The 19,107-nt window shown below is 51.3% G+C and overlaps 2 protein-coding genes across 4 annotated transcripts; both read right to left on the bottom strand.

The window, feature by feature from the left end:
- Positions 1 to 217: 217 nt before the first annotated feature.
- LOC311521402 (perilipin-3-like) lies at positions 218 to 17,410 on the bottom strand. Its single transcript, XM_084629734.1, has 12 exons — positions 17,393 to 17,410; positions 15,774 to 15,844; positions 14,954 to 15,149; positions 14,158 to 14,240; positions 13,773 to 14,058; positions 5,064 to 5,134; positions 4,233 to 4,428; positions 3,447 to 3,529; positions 3,062 to 3,347; positions 2,147 to 2,337; positions 1,017 to 1,130; positions 218 to 919 (listed from the first exon to the last, which is right to left on the bottom strand). The coding sequence occupies exons 2-12, from the start codon at positions 15,825 to 15,827 to the stop codon at positions 548 to 550; spliced, it is 1,932 nt and encodes a 643-aa protein (XP_084485860.1). The 5' UTR covers positions 15,828 to 15,844; positions 17,393 to 17,410; the 3' UTR covers positions 218 to 547.
- LOC311521409 (perilipin-3-like) lies at positions 10,925 to 12,755 on the bottom strand. Of its 3 annotated transcripts, none has more exons than XM_084629742.1 (3): positions 12,712 to 12,755; positions 11,740 to 11,862; positions 10,925 to 11,640 (listed from the first exon to the last, which is right to left on the bottom strand). In XM_084629742.1, exons 2-3 carry the CDS (start codon positions 11,860 to 11,862, stop codon positions 11,269 to 11,271), a joined length of 495 nt encoding a protein of 164 aa, XP_084485868.1. In that variant the 5' UTR covers positions 12,712 to 12,755; the 3' UTR covers positions 10,925 to 11,268. The 3 variants fall into 3 exon arrangements, with proteins under 3 accessions (XP_084485868.1, XP_084485870.1, XP_084485869.1); XM_084629744.1 differs by having other exon boundaries at positions 10,925 to 11,637; XM_084629743.1 differs by lacking the exon at positions 12,712 to 12,755 and adding an exon at positions 12,563 to 12,640.
- Positions 17,411 to 19,107: the final 1,697 nt, after the last annotated feature.

The following is a 19,107-nucleotide window of genomic DNA, read 5'->3' as shown; positions in this document are numbered from 1 at the left end:
GAGATGCCTTCACCCAGGAGACAAGCTCAGCCATTCTGGAGCCCTGCCAGAGAAAAAGTAGGTGCAAGGGTGTGTGTGTGTGTGTGAGAGAAGAAGAGGGGGATGGGGTCATCTGTACAGTAAATGTTTGTAGAGAGCACGAGTCGGGGAGGGAATCACATTAAGCAGACAGGAATTTGAATGCAGTTGCAGTTTATTGGGACATTAAACCCTAGTTTTACACATTACACAGCTAGGAAAAAGATCAAGCTCAGGAGCACTTCCTATGTACGGAGGAAGACAGCTGTATGTATGTCCTGAGAGAAGCAGACTAGCCCTGCAAGGGATGCAGTCCTGCATGACTAGTGATGCCACCCTGTAACTTGTGATACATGGTTATGGGGAAGTGTGCGTGAGAAAGGACATTCATGTTCTGTTCCTTCTGCAGAAGGAAGAGTTGACCTCAGCCCACCATCTGCCAAAGCAGGACTACGGCCTCAGCGAGGAGACCCCACACTAGCTATGCAGGCAATTCAGCTGGATTCCTTCCAGCAGCAGGGGGAACCCTTCAGGCCTCCACCTTCTTTCCTTCCTCCACCAGCTCATCAGGACACTGTGGGGAGTCTCCCACGGGAGTGAAGGGTCCCACAATCCAGTCCAGGGGAATGTTCTGCATCACGTATTCCAGGAGCTCATCCAGGGACTCCTGGGCCTTGGTCACCATCTCCCGACTCCGGGCAAGGGCACTGCTGGACAGATCTTGGAAACAGCCAGCACTGGAGAAGGACACCTGGAGCTCTTGTATACTGCTCGAGACCTGCTGGGCCTTGTCCTGGATAGTGCTGGGAAGGCCCTGGATGCTGCCCAGGAGAGTAAGGCAGGTGGTTTTCAGTTGCTGGGTGAGGCTCTGGGACATGGCTACAGCCTGCGCTTCAACCTGCTGGAAGGAGAAAGAGACTGGAGTATCTGCAAGTTTCCCCTACAGATGGGGGGAGTTCACTGGAGCAAGGCTGTGAGGGCGAGAAGGAGGAGAATACCTTTGCGGAGTCAGGATCCTCCTGCCCTTCCAACTTCCCCCTGCAGTACTGGAGCCACATCTGGTACAGACGGTCCTGGCCATTGTGAAGCTTCTGATCTACGGCCTGCTTGATCTGCAGGAGGAGAGGGCAGTTAGCTGGGAAGAGCAGGAGGCGGCTGGCCAGGGAAGCTCTCCCACAGCTAGGTGTGGGCAGCAGGCAGGCAGCACTACTGCAGCGACACAGCTGGGCCCAGGAACAAACAGTGCCAATGGTACTGAGCATGGGAGGCTGCAGAGACCATGTCAAGGTTCCTCCCCCACTCTGAACTCTAGGGTACAGATATGGGGACCTGCATGAAAACCTCCTAAGCTTACTTTCACCAGCTTAGGTTAAAACTTCCCCAAGGTACAAATTAATTTTACCCTTCGCCCTTGGAATTTCTACTGCCACCACCAAACTCTAACTGGGTTTACTGGGAAACGTAGTTTGGACACGTCTTTCCTCCCAAAAACCCTCCCAACCTTTGCACCCCACTTCCTGGGGAAGGTTTGGTAAAAATCCTCACCAATTTGCATAGGTGACCTCAGACCCAAACCCTTGGATCTTAGCACAGTGAAAAAGCATTCAGTTTTCTTACAAGACGACTTTTAATAGAAGTAAAGGAATCACCTCTGTAAAATCAGGATGGTAGATACCTTACAGGGTAATTAGATTCAAAACAGAGAATCCTTCTAGGCAAAACCTTAAGTTACAAAAAAGACACACAGACTGGGATAGTCATTCTAGTCAGCACAAATCCTTTCTTAGCCATTTAAAGAAATCATAATCTAACACATACCTAGCTAGACTACTTACTAAAACGTTCTAAGACTCCATTCCTGTTCTGTTCCCAGCAAAAGCAGCATACAGACAGACACAGACCCTTTCTGTCTCTCCCTCCTCCCAGCTTTTGAAATTATCTTGTCTCCCCATTGGTCATTTAGGTCAGGTGCCAGCAAGGTTACCTTTAGCTTCTTAACCTTTTACTGGTGAGAGGACTTTTCCTCTGGCCAGGAGGGATTTTAAAGTGGTTTACCCTTCCCTTTATATTTATGACAGACCATGACCCACAGCAGCTAAAGGGCAGGGGAGAGGGGTCTTGTTCCTACCAGGTCAATGATTTGTTGGAGCTGGGAGAGGGCCTCCAGGGTGCACTGCCTGGCTTGTCTCATCTTGCCCAGGGCGTGCTGGTAGGCTCGCTGGCGCAGCGTGCTCGACAGGGAACCCAGACGCACGTAGTAAGTCCGCTGCTCTGCGGGAGCCTCTCCAGGCCCCTCCAGGGGAGTTGTGGCAAGCTCAGCTGGAAGGGGGAAGGGGTCAGTTGGCAGCAGTGGTGCAAGTCAGGCAGTAAGGTCAGTTACGCCGCACCATTAAGACATTTGTTGCTGGGATGACGTACTGGAATGACGTTCGGTATCCACTGAAAACCGCAGGGCTCTCAGGAACCGCAGCAGCGAAAGGAGCAGAATGCTGGCACCTCCTCCGGTGTGTCTGTACCGCCCCCAGCTGGCCCCCCACCAGCCCTTTCACGTAGTTGCATCTCCTGTCTGGAGTCTGTAGAGCCCCCCCACACAAGGCAGGGTGGGGTCACTTGGGGGGAGTCATGTGCTTCCCCCCCCCACGCTTGGGTCCCTCCCATGAGTCGCTGTACTGGTAAGAATTAAAACCTACGTGTACCACTAGTTGGTACGGCCAGGATACAAGGCAGGGATGCGTTCAGCCCTCCCAAAGCTTGTGACCAATGCAATCTTTCCCAGGGCACGTTTCGGTGCCCTGCAGCACTGACCAGTAAGGCAGCAGGTAGCTGCACAGGGAGCAGCATCAGAGGCATCAGACAGGGCGAGCGGAGGGCCCAGCATGAAGCAACTAAGGGAGGGCTAGGAGCCAAGCTAGGTCGCAAGCTAGCCCGAAGGAGAGGTGGCTCTTCTGGCAGCTCAGATGTGAACACTGAACAGCTGTGAATCCAAGCCGTGCCCGAAGACACCAGGGTCACATTGGTTTGTATTCAGCAGAGGGGATCTTACCAAGCTCCTCCTCCGTCATGGGGAGGTAGTAGTCCACCAGCTGCTCAGATTTCCCCAATGCTGTGTCTATGCCACTTGCAGCCATCTGCCCCATGCAGGAGCCCATCACTGTGCTCATGCTGCTGGTCACGGTAGATTTGGTCACCTCCATGCTCTCCTGGACAGCCCCTTGGGCCATGCCTACCATGCTGGTCACTGCATCCTTGGCCTCAGTGACAGGGCTGCAGACTGCATCCTTGACACCCACCATTGTGGCACGCACGAGGTCTTGGGCATCCAAAGCCACCTAGAGGAAAAGGGGTCAGAAGAGAGGTCACTGAACACCTAGCGGAAGTGAAGGGCCCACAGCCTCACCCTGCTCCAGCCGTGACACTCGTGTGGTTACCTTCTCAATCGGCTGCTGCAGGATGGGCAGCTGCTCCTCTAGTCTGTCCAGACTCCGACAGGCATATTCATTGGCTGCTGCAACTGAAACACAACCACAGAACTTGTTCCCTTAATTCCTTCATGTGCACAGATCTTGTGGGGCTGCTAATCTGTGTACATTGGAGGACTGGTGTTCCGAAGCAAGTGTCCCCAGGTTAGTGATGGGAAAGCCAAGGAAGAGGGGTTGGGCAAGTTGCCCAAGGCTATGGAGCCAGTCTGTTTCAGAGCCAGGTTTAGCACTCAGGAGATCCGGCTGCCAGTCATCTGTTCTGACACCCTCTGGAGAAGCTGGGGGTGGATGGAGTTTCCAGTACCTACAATGGGCTCAGATCCCTTCAGCATTGGAGCTGCTTCCTGTGCCCTCTAGCAGGTACTGCTCCATGGCATTAGGTGCCATACACAGTGCATGTGGCTGTGTGGTACTGGGCCAGCTATGCACACCAGGGATTGTGCCTGGGCACTGCCTGCCTCTAGGCCGGCCCAGCTCAGCACCAGTACCTGAGCAAGAGTCCCCAACAGCAGCTGCTGCAGTCCTCAGAGTCTCTCCACACAAGGCCAATGCCTTGGCCAGATCACGTTTAGGAGTTCAAGTGAGCAGGAGAAAGGAGTCTGTGGATTCCGTTTGTGGCCAGTTGGAGGCCGAGTTCAGTAGTGGGCCTAGAGCCACTGTAGGCTGAGCCTGTCCCCAGACCCACCTCCCCCGCAACACACACAGGAGTGTTCCTGTCTCCCTTCCCTTACTCACACTGTGGCTCCAGCTGGTCCAGGATGGGCCGTGCCCCGGTGATGGCAGCAGAGGTGATGGTCCTCACCCCAGTCTCTGCCACCTCACATATCGCTTTGATAGCTGGGTGGGTCTCTTTGGTGGCAGCGTAGCTGGCAGAGGCCATCTCACAGGCAGAGCTGACCAAGGGCAGGCCAGCCACCCTGTGCCCTGCAGTCTGAGGGAGGGAAAGAGGAGTCAGCTGAGGAAGAGCTCCTGGCTTCTCAAGGTGCCCCTCCTGTCTCTTTCCCTCACAACTACTGATTCTGTAGGAGACTGTCCTCAGAGCTAGGCAGTCTCTGGTCCCTGTCAGGAGGGGTTCAGTGGCCTGCCTGTGACATTAGTTACACACCCAGAAGCCTGGTCCCATGAGAACAGCTGCCTATATCCAGCAAGGTCTCAGGTACGCTGCTTTCGTCCTGGCACACCCACCAACAAAACAGAACTGTGTCACGGTCTTGTTCCATCAGTGAGAGCAGGAATGGAGAGACCTTTTGTCTTTCCAAGTGCAGTCTCTCCTGATCAGGTACCATGTCTCGCTCTAGCACCCGGTACAATGCCCCTACTGGGCATTATAATCAGCGGGATTTGCCAGTGTTCGAGTGGAGACAGCATACAGAGGGTCACCAGTGCCGATGCTCCTCCTGGCATCAGGGGGCACTTGTGGGCAGTGACTACGGCACTCTGAGAACTAGAACTTGGAGCTTTAGCTAGTGTTGTGGTTACGAGTCCCTGTCTCCAGCAGTGGAGACATTCAAGCTAGAACAGCCCTTCCAGCTGCCAAGCACACCTGCCTCCCCAGGAGGGACCCACCTGTTGCTCCTCTGCCTGGATCTCCACCTGTGGTTCATTTTCCTTAGCAGACATGGTGGAGTGAGATTTCCCTGCAAGACCCAAAAAGGAATATTGAGTGGCTACAGCAGGAAATAAAATCAATATTGTGTAGGAACACCAAGAGAGCTGCTCCCGGTCTGTTTTCTCTAAGAGCCAGGCCAGGTTGTCCCCCTGCAGTAAGTCTCTCTCTACAGAGACTAGGCCAGGGCCTTAAACCTTTGATCTAAGGCAGGCTCAGATACAGCCAGTCCCTCAAGCCCAGGGATGCACTTGTAATCCACACATCTTGTGGGTGTGTTCTTCTGTCCCATGTCTTGGCACCAGGACCAGTTAGAGAGGCAGAGATTAATTTATCGGCTTTACGGTCTTAGCTAAGAGCCTTATGGTCCAGAGGTCCCAGGTTTGATCCTGCCCATTACCAGGGTCGTTTGGCGTTACACACTCCCAAAGCTTCTCCTCAGACTTCTAGACCCAACAATGCCTCCCAAGGGGAGCACCAGGACACCTGCACAGCTCATCAGAGGCACCCTCCTAGTTTAGTCTTTTCCCAGATAGTACCGGGGCTAATTCCATTCGTCCCAGAGTACAATCACTGACAGAAGTTATCCTGCTGAAGGTAGTAGCCATTGACACACACAGAACACTGAATTGAGAAGGTACCACTGGGGAGCCTTCAGGGACCTCTTGAGTGAGTAGTGTAGGAGTCTCCCTGGATACTGAATTATATAGGAGATGATCATAATGGTGCCTTCTGACCTTAATATCTATGAGTCCACATGCCCACTATGGCAGGCAGATGCCCACTATGGCAGGCTGGTTATTTTAAAGCCAATTTAGCTGGTAAAAATACAAATATTTTCTACTGTCCGTTAGAGACTAGTCTGGAAAAGAAACAGATTCTAGTTCAGGTAAGTTGACACCATAACTCCTAGAGGCGAGAGTGAGACCACTAACTAGAAAGCTATGGCTAGGAAGCATTTCCCTTATGGGAAGGCACCAGGCCTGTTTTCCTTTAGTGTTTCCTGCATTATCTGTTTCAGATACATATTGGTTACCCAGCACTCCAGTCTCAGCTGAATCAGCCACCTCAGTCAAGTGTTTCCACCTGCAGATCATTAGGACAAGCCAGAACTCAGACCACAGCCAGCAGTCCCAATCCCCATCCCTGAGTGGGAACAGCATAGCTTTGCTCAGGTAGAGAGGTAAGTGGGAGATTTTCCCCTAGTCCAAGCTCTAATTTAGTTCTCCTTCTTAAATATTCTATTCTCCTCTAGGGAAGCCTCCATCTCCTAGAACATACCATTACTCCAGGCCTCCCAGTCTGGAAGGCAGACAGTTACCTTCCCTGGACTGTTTGCTCAGAAGACTAAACTCAAAATGCTTTACAGAAGTACAACTACAAAGTACTGAAAGTAGTTAAGAGCTTCTGATCATTCAATCCTAGCCACTACTGGCCATCAGGCAAGACACTGGGTAACACTCTGTGTAAGAAAGAGCCCCCATCTAAACACCCAAAGAACCAGAAACATAGTACAGAGGTAAACCACACATCTTACCAAACTTCCACACTACTAATCCTTTGCCAGTAGTGGGACCTGGCCCCCTCAGCCATTATATTCCTGTGATGATGTCATCATGGGGCTGGACACACTTGACAGACAGCTCAGGAGACCAATCACACAGCTGCATTCCCAACTTTACCCAGTGAGGGCTGTGAGCCTCTGAAAAGTTACAGGGTTTCGGAGTTGCCAGTTTTGGCTCCCGTTGGTCTCTCTGAAGAGTGCCTTTATGCTCCATTTCCCTGGTAACATTTTCAGTGTAGAAGGTTTTTTCTCACTAAAACAATCTAAGAGAGGAGAGTGCTGATTGCTCAAAGAGAGTTAGGTTGCCCCACCCTGGGCAATAAGGGGTTAAAGACTGAGTGCAGTTAGCAGTTCCAATATAAGGGTCAGTTCAATACGTGGAACCCCAGGCTCAGGGGAGCATTTGGGAAATGATGGGGATGACACAGCCACAGGGAAGGACTAAGAGGGGAGACAAGCTCAGGGAAAACTTTGGGCTGGGGGAGAGTCAGTCATAGCCACTATGCTCGGCTCTACCCTCTCCCCATTGTCATTCCTGGCCTAGTTACTCCAGTGCCAGGGCCCTTCCCAGCTGGAGTGACAGCAGATCACAGCATGTATAACTTCTTCCCATAACCTCCCCATCGCCCTTCACACAGGGAGTAAAATCAAAGCAGGGAGTGACAGTGGCCTGGGGCTGAGGCAGGTGCTCACCTCCCTCTTTTAAAGCAAGCCTAGATGTTCACACTCATGTGTCTGTCCCACAGGGGGATGTGAGTGGGCCTCCATCCAGACACACGACCTTCAGCTTTAGTGGCTGCAAGGGCCAGAGTGGGGCAGTGTTAGGCCCTGGTTCTACAATGAGCCCTGCACAAACCAGCCCCTGCCTTTACTCAGACCCCTAGTAACTTCAACAGGCAGTTGGGAAGAGTAGCTGAGTTCCAGAGAGCTCTGCACAGGTCCAAGTATCCCTAGCACAGAGAGACCATTGCATGGTCAGGGCTTAGAAACCACCTTCCCATCCATAGCCCTCCCACACAGGTAGCCAGAAGAAGAAGCAAGCCCAACCACGTTCAGAGCACACTACAAGTCTTCCTACCTGGGATCTACAGCTACAATCACTAATTATCCAGAGGGTGCAACCCAGGAGAAAAAGCCAGCCGGGGGCAGGAAGCATCTCTTTCCTTTTCCCATTCCTCCTTCTAATATTCAGACCATTGGGGTGTAGCTGGTGTGATCTCTATGCTCACACCTTGGATCCTCCAACAGGCCTTTGTATTAAACACTCGAGCCCGTTGGTTTGGGGTTTGCTGAAATAACACACTGCTCCTTGTGCCATAAACTCTGCATGCGGTGGGTTAGTCAGTTACTGCATTTTCTTTGTATAGCTTCAAACTGGTCCAGCAACATTTTCAGTTGGGTTTCTTAGGTCTGACCCTGGCTTGGGGATGTGCTAGAACCGCTCCTTCTCTACGGAAAGATTAGCGGTAGGGGCTGTGCTTGGGAAATGTAGGCTGCAATGTTCTTCACAGTTGTCTTAATATAAAGGGAAGGGTAAACCCCTTTAAAATCCCCTTCTGGCCAGAGGAAAAATCCTCTCACCTAATAAAGGGTTAAGAAGCTAAAGGTAACCTCGCTGGCACCTGACCAAAATGACCAATGAGGAGACAAGATACTTTCAAAAGCTGGGAGGAGGGAGAGAAACAAAGGGTCTGGGGCTGCTGCTTTTGCCGGGGATAGACCAGGAATGGAGTCTTAGAACTTTTAGTAAGTAATCTAGCTAGATATGTGTTAGATTATGATTTCTTTAAATGGCTGAGAAAAGAATTGTGCTGAATTGAATGACTATTTCTGTCTGTGTGTCTTTTTTGTAACTTAAGGTTTTGCCTAGAGGGATTCTCTATGTTTTGAATCTAATTACCCTGTAAGGTATCTATGATCCTGATTTTACAGAGGTGATTCCTTTACTCCTATTTCTATTAAAAGTTTTCTTGTAAGAAAACTGAATGCTTTTTCCTTGTTCTCAGATCCAAGGGTTTGGGTCTGTGGTCACCTATGCAAATTGGTGAGGATTTTTAACAAACCTTTCCCAGGAAGTGGGATACAAGGGTTGGGAGGATTTTGGGGGGAAAGAAGTGTCCAAACTACATTTCCCAGTAAACCCAGTTTGAGTTTGCTGGTGGCAGTGGATATTCCAAGGACAAAGGATAAAATTAATTTGTACCTTGGGGAAGTTTTAACCTCAGCTGGTAAAAGTAAGCTTAGGATGTTTTCATGCAGGTCCCCACATCTGTACCCTAGAGTTCAGAGTGGGGGAGGAACCTTGACAACGGTGTAAAGAAAATCCAGCTCCTACCCAGGTTTGAAGCGAATATTTGCTAACGTGAAATCCACTCATTGACCTCATGCATTTTATTAAACTTGGACTAAAGAGGAAAGAGCTTCATTGGGCTTGAACACAGAAGACAGATTAGCTGACCAGCACTCCTGAAATCTGCATTTACTCTTCCACATCCCTAAAATGAGGCGGCTAGGACCTTTACTCACGCCAGCAGGGCTCCACCTAGCTAGCGTTGGAGGGGCTTCTGTTCAGCCAGAGCACAGCAGGGTTTGTAACACACCTCCAGTTACACAGGCAAATTAGCCTCTCAGTTAGGGAGTTTCTGACTTTGATATGAGACAACAGTGTGCCCTTGTTTCCAAGATGGCCAATGGCATTTTGGGCTGTGTAAATAGGGACATTGCCAGCAGATCGACAGACATGATTGTTCCCCTCTATTTGACATTGGTGAGGCCTCATCTGGACTACTATGTCCAGTTTTGGGCCCCACACTACAAAAAGGATGTGAAAAAAGTGTCCAGCACAGGGCAACGATAATGATTAGGGGGACTGTACCATGACTTATGAGGAGCTTTCAACTACCTGAAAGGGGGTTCCAAAAAGGATGGATCTAGACTGTTCTCAGTGGTAGCAGATGACAAAACAAGGATCAATGGTCTCAAGCTGCAGTGGGCGAGGTTTAGGTTGGATATTAGGAAAAACTTTTTCCACTCGGAGGGTGGTGAAGCACTGGAATGGGTTACCTCGGGAGGTGGTGGAATCTCCTTCCTTTGAAGTTTTTAAGGTCAGGCTTGACAAAGCCCTGGCTGGGATGCTTTAGTTGGGGATTGGTCCTGCTTTGAGCAGGGGGTTGGACTAACTGGCCTTCTGAGGTCCCTTCCAACCCTGATATTCTATGAAGAGCTTGGTATCCTCAGTCGATTGGAGAACAAGGCAGGCCCTTTCCAATGAGATGACCACTTTGTTACTAGTCTCCATCTCTGGGAGCAACACAGCCATTCCTGCTCATGATGCTGTTGCAGTGCTGAACCCGAGAGACCTTTCTATCCTAACTCAGGCTTGAGCTACTAAGGAACAGTGATGGAGCTGCCTAGATGACACTACCTGCTTGTGACTTCAAGCACAGACACAAGCTCTCAGGAAAATGCATTACAAGCCCAGCACTGGTCTGATCATGGATCTCCCACAACCCTGAGCCATGTGCCTGTACGGTTATTGACCTGGCTAGGTTTACACTAGGAAGTAGGAAAGGTTAGGCAGGTGCTTGGCTAACAGCAGGGAGGAAGGACGCAGGCTGGCTGATGTCCATGCTTCAGCAAGACTGGCTGCTGCTCTGTCTTGCAGCTAGTCTCCCTGTGTGCGCGCGCAGGGGTGCGTTTTGACAACTCCAGGCAACTGGGATTTAACAATTCACCATCCCTTTTCCTGGACACTTCCAACCTGTTGAGCTTCTTACACTGGATTAGAGGCAAAGCCTGGCAGTCTCCCACCACTGTATGTGACCCTTTTAACTTCGCTCATTACCAATAGTAGGTTCTCAGCTCTCCACACATCCCATTTCCTCTCAAGGCCATAGTGCCGTAACACACTGGGCTCTTCCCTCTGTTACTTGGTCTCACAGTCTGTATTGTTGCCTCACTACACACTGGAAGCCAGATGAGTGCTCTCAATGGGCTGTTGCCTCCTTCTACATGAGAAAAGTCTCAATGGAAGAGAGTCAAATGGAGGCACCTGAAGAGATGCCTTCACCCAGGAGACAAGCTCAGCCATTCTGGAGTCCTGCCAGAGAAAAAGTAGGTGCAAGGGTGTGTGTGTGTGTGAGAGAAGAAGAGGGGGATGGGGTCATCTGTACAGTAAATGTTTGTAGAGAGCACGAGTCAGGGAGGGAATCACATTAAGCAGACAGGAATTTGAATGCAGTTGCAGTTTATTGGGACATTAAACCCTAGTTTTACACATTACACAGCTAGGAAAAAGATCAAGCTCAGGAGCACTTCCTATGTACGGAGGAAGACAGCTGTATGTATGTCCTGAGAGAAGCAGACTAGCCCTGCAAGGGATGCAGTCCTGCATGACTAGTGATGCCACCCTGTAACTGGTGATACATGGTTATGGGGAAGTGTGCGTGGGAAAGGACATACAAGTTCTGTTCCTTCTGCAGAAGGAAGAGTTGACCTCAGCCCACCATCTGCCAAAGCAGGACTACGGCCTCAGCGAGGAGACCCCACACTAGCTATGCAGGCAATTCAGCTGGATTCCTTCCAGCAGCAGGGGGAACCCTTCAGGCCTCCACCTTCTTTCCTTCCTCCACCAGCTGAGCAGGACACGGTGGGGAGTCTCCAGCAGGAGTGAAGGGTCCCACGATCCAGTCCAGGGGAATGTTCTGCGTCACGTATTCCAGCAGCTCATCCAGGGACTCCTGGGTCTTGGTCACCATCTCCCGACTCCGGGCCAGGACACTGCTGGACAGATCCTGGAAACAGCCGGCACTGGAGAAGGAGGCCTGGAGCTCTTGTATACTGCTTGAGACCTGCTGGGCCTTGTCCTGGATAGTGCTGGGAAGGCCCTGGATGCTGCCCAGGAGAGTAAGGCAGGTGGTTTTCAGTTGCTGGGTGAGGCTCTGGGATGTGGCTAGAGCCTGTGCTTCAACCTGCTGGAAGGAGAAAGAGAGACTGGAGTATCTGCAAGTCTCCCCTGCAGATGGGGGAAGTTCACTGGAGCAAGGCTGTGAGGGCGAGAAGGAGGAGAATACCTTTGCGGAGTCAGGATCCTCCTGCCCTTCCAACTTCCCCCTGCAGTACTGGAGCCACATCTGGTACAGACTGTCCTGGCCATTGGGAAGCTTCTGATCTACGGCCTGCTTGGCATGGCTCATCTGGAGGAGGAGAGGGCAGTTAGCTGGGAAGAGCAGGAGGCGGCTGGCCAGGGAAGCTCTCCCACAGCTAGGTGTGGGCAGCAGGCAGGCAGCACTACTGCAGCGACACAGCTGGGTCCTTGGAACCAACAGTGCCATTTACACTGAGCATGGGAGGCTGCAGAGACAGAGTCAAGGTTCCTCCCCCACTCTGAACTCTAGGGTACAGATATGGGGACCTGCATGAAAAACCTCCTAAGCTTACTTTCACCAGCTTAGGTTAAAACTTCCCCAAGGTACAAATTAATTTTACCCTTTGCCCTTGGAATTTCTACTGCCACCACCAAACTCTAACTGGGTTTACTGGGAAACGTAGTTTGGACACGTCTTTCCTCCCAGAAACCCTCCCAACCTTTGCACCCCACTTCCTGGGGAAGGTTTGGTAAAAATCCTCACCAATTTGCATAGGTGACCACAGACCCAAACCCTTGGATCTTAGCACAATGAAAAAGCATTCAGTTTTCTTACAAGACGACTTTTAATAGAAGTAAAGGAATCACCTCTGTAAAATCAGGATGGTAGATACCTTACAGGGTAATTAGATTCAAAACAGAGAATCCCTCTAGGCAAAACCTTAAGTTACAAAAAAAATACACAGACTGGGATAGTCATTCTAGTCAGCACAAATCCTATCTAACACATACCTAGCTAGACTACTTACTAAAACATTCTAAGACTCCATTCCTGTTCTGTTCCCAGCAAAAGCAGCATACAGACAGACACAGACCCTTTCTGTCTCTCCCTCCTCCCAGCTTTTGAAAGTATCTTTTCTCCCCATTGGTCATTTAGGTCAGGTGCCAGCAAGGTTACCTTCAGCTTCTTAACCTTTTACTGGTGAGAGGACTTTTCCTCTGGCCAGGAGGGATTTTAAAGTGGTTTACCCTTCCCTTTATATTTATGGCAGACCATGACCCACAGCAGCTACAGGGCAGGGGAGAGGGGTCTTGTTCCTACCAGGTCAATGATTTGCTGGAGCTGGGAGAGGGCCTCCAGGGTGCACTGCCTGGCTTGTCTCATCTTGCCCAGGGCGTGCTGGTAGGCTCGCTGACGCAGCGTGCTCGACAGGGAACCCAGACGCACGTAGTAACTCCGCTGCTCTGCGGGAGCCTCTCCAGGCCCCTCCAGGGGAGTTGTGGCAAGCTCAGCTGGAAGGGGGAAGGGGTCAGTTGGCAGCAGTGGTGCAAGTAAGGCAGTAAGGTCAGGTACGCCGCGCCGTTAAGACATTTGTTGCTGGGATGACGTACTGGAATGACGTTCGGTAGCCGCTGAAAACCGCAGGGCTCTCAGGAACCGCAGCAGCGAAAGGAGCAGAATGCTGGCACCTCCTCCGGTGTGTCTGTACCGCCCCCAGCTGGCCCCCCACCAGCCCTTTCACGTAGTTGCATCTCCTGTCTGGAGTCTGTAGAGCCCTCCCCGCACAAGGCAGGGTGGGGTCACTTGGGGGGAGTCATGTGCTTTCCCCCCCCCACGCTTGGGTCCCTCCCATGAGTCGCTGTACTGGTAAGAATTAAAACCTACGTGTACCACTAGTTGGTACGGCCAGGATACAAGGCAGGGATGCGTTCAGCCCTCCCAAAGCTTGTGACCGATGCAATCTTTCCCAGGGCACGTTTCGGTGCCCTGCAGCACTGACCAGTAAGGCAGCAGGTAGCTGCACAGGGAGCAGCATCAGAGGCATCAGACAGGGCGAGCGGAGGGCCCAGCATGAAGCAACTAAGGGAGGGCTAGGAGCCAAGCTAGGTCGCAAGCTATTCCGAAGGAGAGGTGGCTCTTCTGGCAGCTCAGATGTGAACACTGAACAGCTGTGAATCCAAGCCGTGCCCAAAGACGCCAGGGTCACATTGGTTTGTATTCAGCAGAGGGGATCTTACCAAGCTCCTCCTCCGTCATGGGGAGGTAGTAGTCCACCAGCTGCTCAGATTTCCCCAATGCTGTGTCTATGCCACTTGCAGCCATCTGCCCCATGCAGGAGCCCATCACTGTGCTCATGCTGCTGGTCACGGTAGATTTGGTCACCTCCATGCTCTCCTGGACAGCCCCTTGGGCCATGCCCACCATGCTGGTCACTGCATCCTTGGCCTCAGTGACAGGGCTGCAGACTGCGTCCTTGGCACCCACCATTGTAGCACGGACGAGGTCTTGGGCATCCAAAGCCACCTATAGGAAAAGGGGTCAGAAGAGAGGTCACTGAACACCTAGCGGAAGTGAAGGGCCCACAGCCTCACCCTGCTCCAGCCGTGACACTCGTGTGGTTACCTTCTCAATCGGCTGCTGCAGGATGGGCAGCTGCTCCTCCAGTCTATCCAGACCCCGACAGGCATATTCATTGGCTGCTGCAACTGAAACATAACCACAGAACTCGTTCCCTTAATTCCTTCATGTGCACAGATCTTGTGGGGCTCCTAATCCGTATACACTGGAGGACTGGTGTTCCTAAGCAAGTCTCCCCAGGTTACTGATGGGAAAGCCAAGGAAGAGGGGTTGGGCCAATTGCCCAAGGCTCTGCAGCCAGTCTGTTTCAGAGCCAGGTTTAGCACTCAGGAGATCCGGCTGCAAGTCATCTGTTCATCCACCCCCAGCTTCTCCTAGAGGGTTTCAGGGGTCTCCAGTGCCTGCCATGGGCTCAGATCCTTTTAGCATAGGAGCTGCTCCCTGTGCCCTCTAGCAGGTATTGCTCCATGGCATTAGGTGCCATACACAGTGCATGTGGCTGTGTGGTACTGGGCCAGCCATGCACACCAGGGATTGTGGCTGGGCACTGCCTGCCTCTAGGCTGGTCCAGCTCACCCCTGGTACCTGAGCAGGAATCCCCACCAGCAGCTGCTACAGCCGTCAGAACTCCTCCGCACAAGGCCAATGCCTTGGCCAGATCAAGTTTAGGAGCTCGCTGAGTTCAGGGGAGCAGGAGAAGAGAGTTTGTGGATTCTGTTTCCTGCCAGTTGGAGGCAGAGTTCAGTAGTGGGCCTAGAGCCACTGTAGGCTGAGCCTGCCCCCAGACCCACCTCCCCCGCCACACACACAGGAGTGTTCCTGCCTCCCTTCCCTTACTCACGCTGTGGCTCCAGCTGGTCCAGGATGGGCTGTGCCCCGGTAATGGCAGCAGAGGTGATGGCCCTCACCCCAGTCTCTACTACCTCACAGACCCCTTTGATGCCTGGGTGGGTCTCTTTGGTGGCAGCGTAGCTGGCAGAGGCCATCTCACAGGCAGAGCTGACCAAGGGCAGGCCAGCCACCCTGTTCCCTGCAGTCTAGGGGAGGGAAAGAGGAGTCAGTTGAAGAAGAGCTCCTGGCTTCTCAAGGTGCCCCTCCTGTCTCTTTTCCTCTGCAACTACTGATTCTGTAGGAGACTGCCCAGCTCTGAGGACAGTCTCCTGTCCATTTCAGCTGGGTTTCAGTGGCCTGCCTGTGAGATTAGTTACAGACCCAGAAGCCTGGTTCCATTGGAACAGCTGCCAATATTCAGCAAGGTCTCAGGAAAGCCGTTTCCATCCTGGCACACCCACCAACAAAACAGAATTGTGACACGATCTCGTTCCGTCAGCGAGAGCAGGAATGGAGAGACCTTTTGTCTTCTCAAGTGCAGTCTCTCTCGATCAGGAACCATGTCTCGGTCCAGCGCCCGGTACAATGCCCCCACTGGGCATTGTAATCAACGGGATTTGCCAGTGTTCTAATGCAGACAGCATTCACAGGGTCACCTGAGCTCCTCCCGGATTCAGGAGGCACATGTGGGCAGTGACTACGGCACTCTGAGAGCTAGAATCATTGCCTAGTGTTGTGGTTACGAGTCCCTGTCTCCAGCAGTGGAGACATTCAAGCTTGAACAGCCCTTCCAGCCGCCAAGCACACCTGCCTCCCCAGGAGGGACCCACCTGTTGCTCCTCTGCCTGGATCTCCACCTGTGGTTCATTTTCCTTAGCAGACATGGTGGAGTGAGATGTCCCTGCAAGACCCAAAAAGGAATATTGAGTGGCTACAGCAGGAAACAGTGAAATCAAGGAATACCAGGAGAGCTGCTCCTGGTCCGTTTTCTCTAAGAGCCAGACCAGGTTGTCCCCCTGCAGTAAGTCTCTCTCTACAGAGAGCAGGCCAGGCCCTTAAACCTTTGATCTAAGGCAGGCTCAGAGACAGCCAGTTCTTCAAGCCCAGGGATGCACTTGTAATCCACACATCTTGTGGGTGTGTTCTTCTGTCCCATGTCGTGGCACCAGGACCAGTTAGAGAGACAGAGATTAATTTATCGGCTTTACGGTCTTAGCTAAGAGCCTTACGGTCCAGAGGTCCCAGGTTTGATCCTGCCCATTACCAGGGTCTTTTGGCGTTACACACTCCCAAAGCTTCTCCTCAGACTTCTACACCCAACAATGCCTCCCAAGGGGAGCAAGAGGACACCTGCACAGCTCATCAGAGACACCCTCCTAGTTTAGTCTTTTCCCAGATAGTACTGGGGCTAATTCCATTTGTCCCAGAGTACAATCACTGACAGAAGTTATCCTGCAGAAGGAAGTCGCCATTGACTACACACACAGAACACTGAATTGAGAGGGTACCACTGGGGAGCCTTCAGGGACCTCTTGAGTGAGTAGTGTAGGAGTCTCCCTGGATACTGAATTACATAGAAGATGATCATAATGGTGCCTTCTGACCTTAATATCTATGAGTCCACATGCCCACTATGGCAGGCAGATGCCCACTACGGCAGGCTGGTTATTTTAAAGCCAATTTAGCTGGTAAAAATACAAATATCTTCTATTGTCAGGTAAAGATGGTCTGGTAAAGGAACAGATTCCAGTTCAGGTAAGTTGACACCATCACTCCTAGAGGCGAGCGTGAGACCACTATCTAGAAAGCTATGGCCAGGAAGCATTTCCCTTATGGGAAAGCACCAGGCCTGTTTTCCTTTAGTGTTTCCTGCATTATCTGTTTCAGATACATATTGGTTACCCAGCACTCCAGTCTCAGCTGAATCAGCCACCTCAGTCAAGTGTTTCCACCTGCAGATCTTTAGGACAAGCCAGAACTCAGACCACAACCAGAAGTCCCAATCCCCATCTCTGCGTGGGAACAGCATAGCTTTGCTCAGGTCGAGAGGTGAGTAGGAGTTTTTCCCCTAGTCCAAACTCTAATTTAGTTCTCCTTCTTAAATATTCTATTCTCCTCTAGGGAAGCCTCCATCTCCTAGAACATACCATTACTCCAGGCCTCCCAGTCTGGAAGGCAAATAGTTTCCTTCCCTGGACCATTTGCTCAGAAGACTGAGCTCAAAATGCTTTACACAAGTACAGCTACTAAGCACTGAAACTAGCTAAGAGCTTCTGACTATTCAATCCTAGCCACTACTGGCCATCAGGCAAGACATTGGGTCACACTCTGTGTAAGAAAAGAACCCCCATCAAAACAGATACAGAACCTAGAAACCAGAGACATAACACAGCAGTTAACCACACATCTTACCAAACTTCTACACTACTAATCCTTCACCAATACTCACACCTCCTTCAAGTCTCAGCCATTATATTCCTGTGATGATGTCATCATAGGGCTGGACACACTTGACAGACAGCTCAGGAGACCAATCACACAGCTGCATTCTCTACTTTGCCCAGTGAGAGCTGTGAGCCCATGAAAAGTTACAGGGTGTGAGAGTTGCCAATCTTGGTTGGATGTGTTCCTGGAGGTCTCATCACATGACAATCTTTAATTAAAGATTAATCTTTAATTCCTAGAGAGTTCAGGACAATCCTGGAGGGCTGGCAAACCTAGTTTCAGATTATGAGCTGTTTGGGGCAGGCCTTTTACTCTGTGTTAAGACAGTACCTAGCACGATGGGATTCCAGTTCTGATTTTTGCTTTGAAATGCTACGGTCATACAAATAATAATAATGGTTCATATTCTCAGAGTACTCCAGTTGTTCTCTCTGAAGAGCGCCTTTACGCTCCATTTCCCTGGTCACATTTTCAGTGTAGAAGATTTTTGACAGTAAAACCATCTAAGAGAGGAGAGTGCTGGTAGCTGTTGTATTATTTTCCTTTCCTGCCCACTCCAAAAGAGGCTGGGGAAGTTATTCTGGCCCAGCTGGCACAAGATACTCCTCAGTACATTTATAGCTTTCCTGTTGGTTGATTTGTCCAGGGAAGAGAACATGGCACAGGTTTTTAAAGGTATTTAGCTATTGCTCCTCTCAGCATTGCAAGGCCTAAGTGAGTTAGGCCCAGAACCTCAAAGAGAGTTAGGTAGCCCCACACTGGGCAATAAGGGGTTAAAGACTGAGTGCAATTAGCAGTTCTAATATAAGTGTCAGTTCAATACGTGGAACCCCCAGGCTCAGGGGGAATCTGGGGAGCATTTGGGCAGATGCTGGGGGTGACACAGCCAAAGGGAAGCACTGAGTGGGGAGACAAGCTCAGGGAAAAATTTGGGGGGGGGTGTCAGTTATAGCCACTCGGCTCGGCTCTGCCCTTTCCCCATTATTATTCCTGGCCTAGTTACTCCAGTGCCAGGGTCCTTCCCAGCCAGAGTGACAGCAGATCACACCAGGCATAACTTCGTCCCATAACCTCCCTACACCTTTCACACAGGGAGTAAAATCAAACCAGGGAGTGCAAATTCCTGGAGCAGCTGAGCAGAGTGACAGTGGCCTGGGGCTGAGGCAGGTGCTCACCTCACTCCTTTAAAGCAGGCCTAGATGTTCATACCCATGTGTCTGTCCCACAGAGGGATGTGAGAGGGCCTCCATCTAAACACACTATCTTCAGTTTCAGTGGCTGCAAGGGCCAGAGTAGGGCCGTTTTAGGCTCTGATTCTACAATGAGCCCTGCACAAACTAGCCCCTGCATTTACTCAGAGCCCCAGTAACTTCAACAGGCAGTTGGGAAGAGTAGCTGAGTTCCAGAGGGCTCTGCATAGGTGCAAGTATCTCTAGCACAGAGAGACCATTGCATGCTCAGGGCTTAGAAACCACCTTCCCATCCATAGCCCTCCCACACAGGCAGCCAGAAGAAGCAACAAGCCCAACCATGTTGAGAGCACACTACAAGTCTTCCTACCTGGGATCTACAGCTACAATCATTAATTATCGAGAGGGTGCCACCCAGGAGAGAAAGCCAGCTGGGGGCAGGAAGCATCTCTTTCCTTTTCCCATTCCTCCTTCTAATATTCAGACCATTGGGGTGGAGCTGGTGTGATCTCTATGCTCACACGTGGAT

Source organism: Lepidochelys olivacea, assembly GCF_965140295.1.
Source record: "Lepidochelys olivacea isolate rLepOli2 genome assembly, chromosome: 5".
Classification (NCBI taxonomy): Eukaryota; Metazoa; Chordata; order Testudines; family Cheloniidae; genus Lepidochelys; species Lepidochelys olivacea.
The sequence above is the reverse complement of the archived record's forward strand: the minus strand, read 5'-3'. Positions and strand labels throughout refer to the sequence as shown.

What these genes read in the sequence shown, in the direction of transcription:
- LOC311521409 (XM_084629742.1), bottom strand. Translation starts at nt 11,862, where the DNA reads ATGAGCCATGCCAAGCAGGCCGTAGATCAGAAGCTTCCCAATGGCCAG. An exon ending in AGGATCCTGACTCCGCAAAG is followed by an intron (nt 11,641 to 11,739) that starts GTATTCTCCTCC and finishes TTCTCCTTCCAG; the next exon opens with CAGGTTGAAGCACAGGCTCT.
- LOC311521402 (XM_084629734.1), bottom strand. Translation starts at nt 15,827, where the DNA reads ATGTCTGCTAAGGAAAATGAACCACAGGTGGAGATCCAGGCAGAGGAG. An exon ending in GGACCAGCTGGAGCCACAGC is followed by an intron (nt 14,241 to 14,953) that starts GTGAGTAAGGGA and finishes GTTATGTTTCAG; the next exon opens with TTGCAGCAGCCAATGAATAT. An exon ending in TCCAACAAATCATTGACCTG is followed by an intron (nt 1,131 to 2,146) that starts GTAGGAACAAGA and finishes CTCCTCCTGCAG; the next exon opens with ATCAAGCAGGCCGTAGATCA.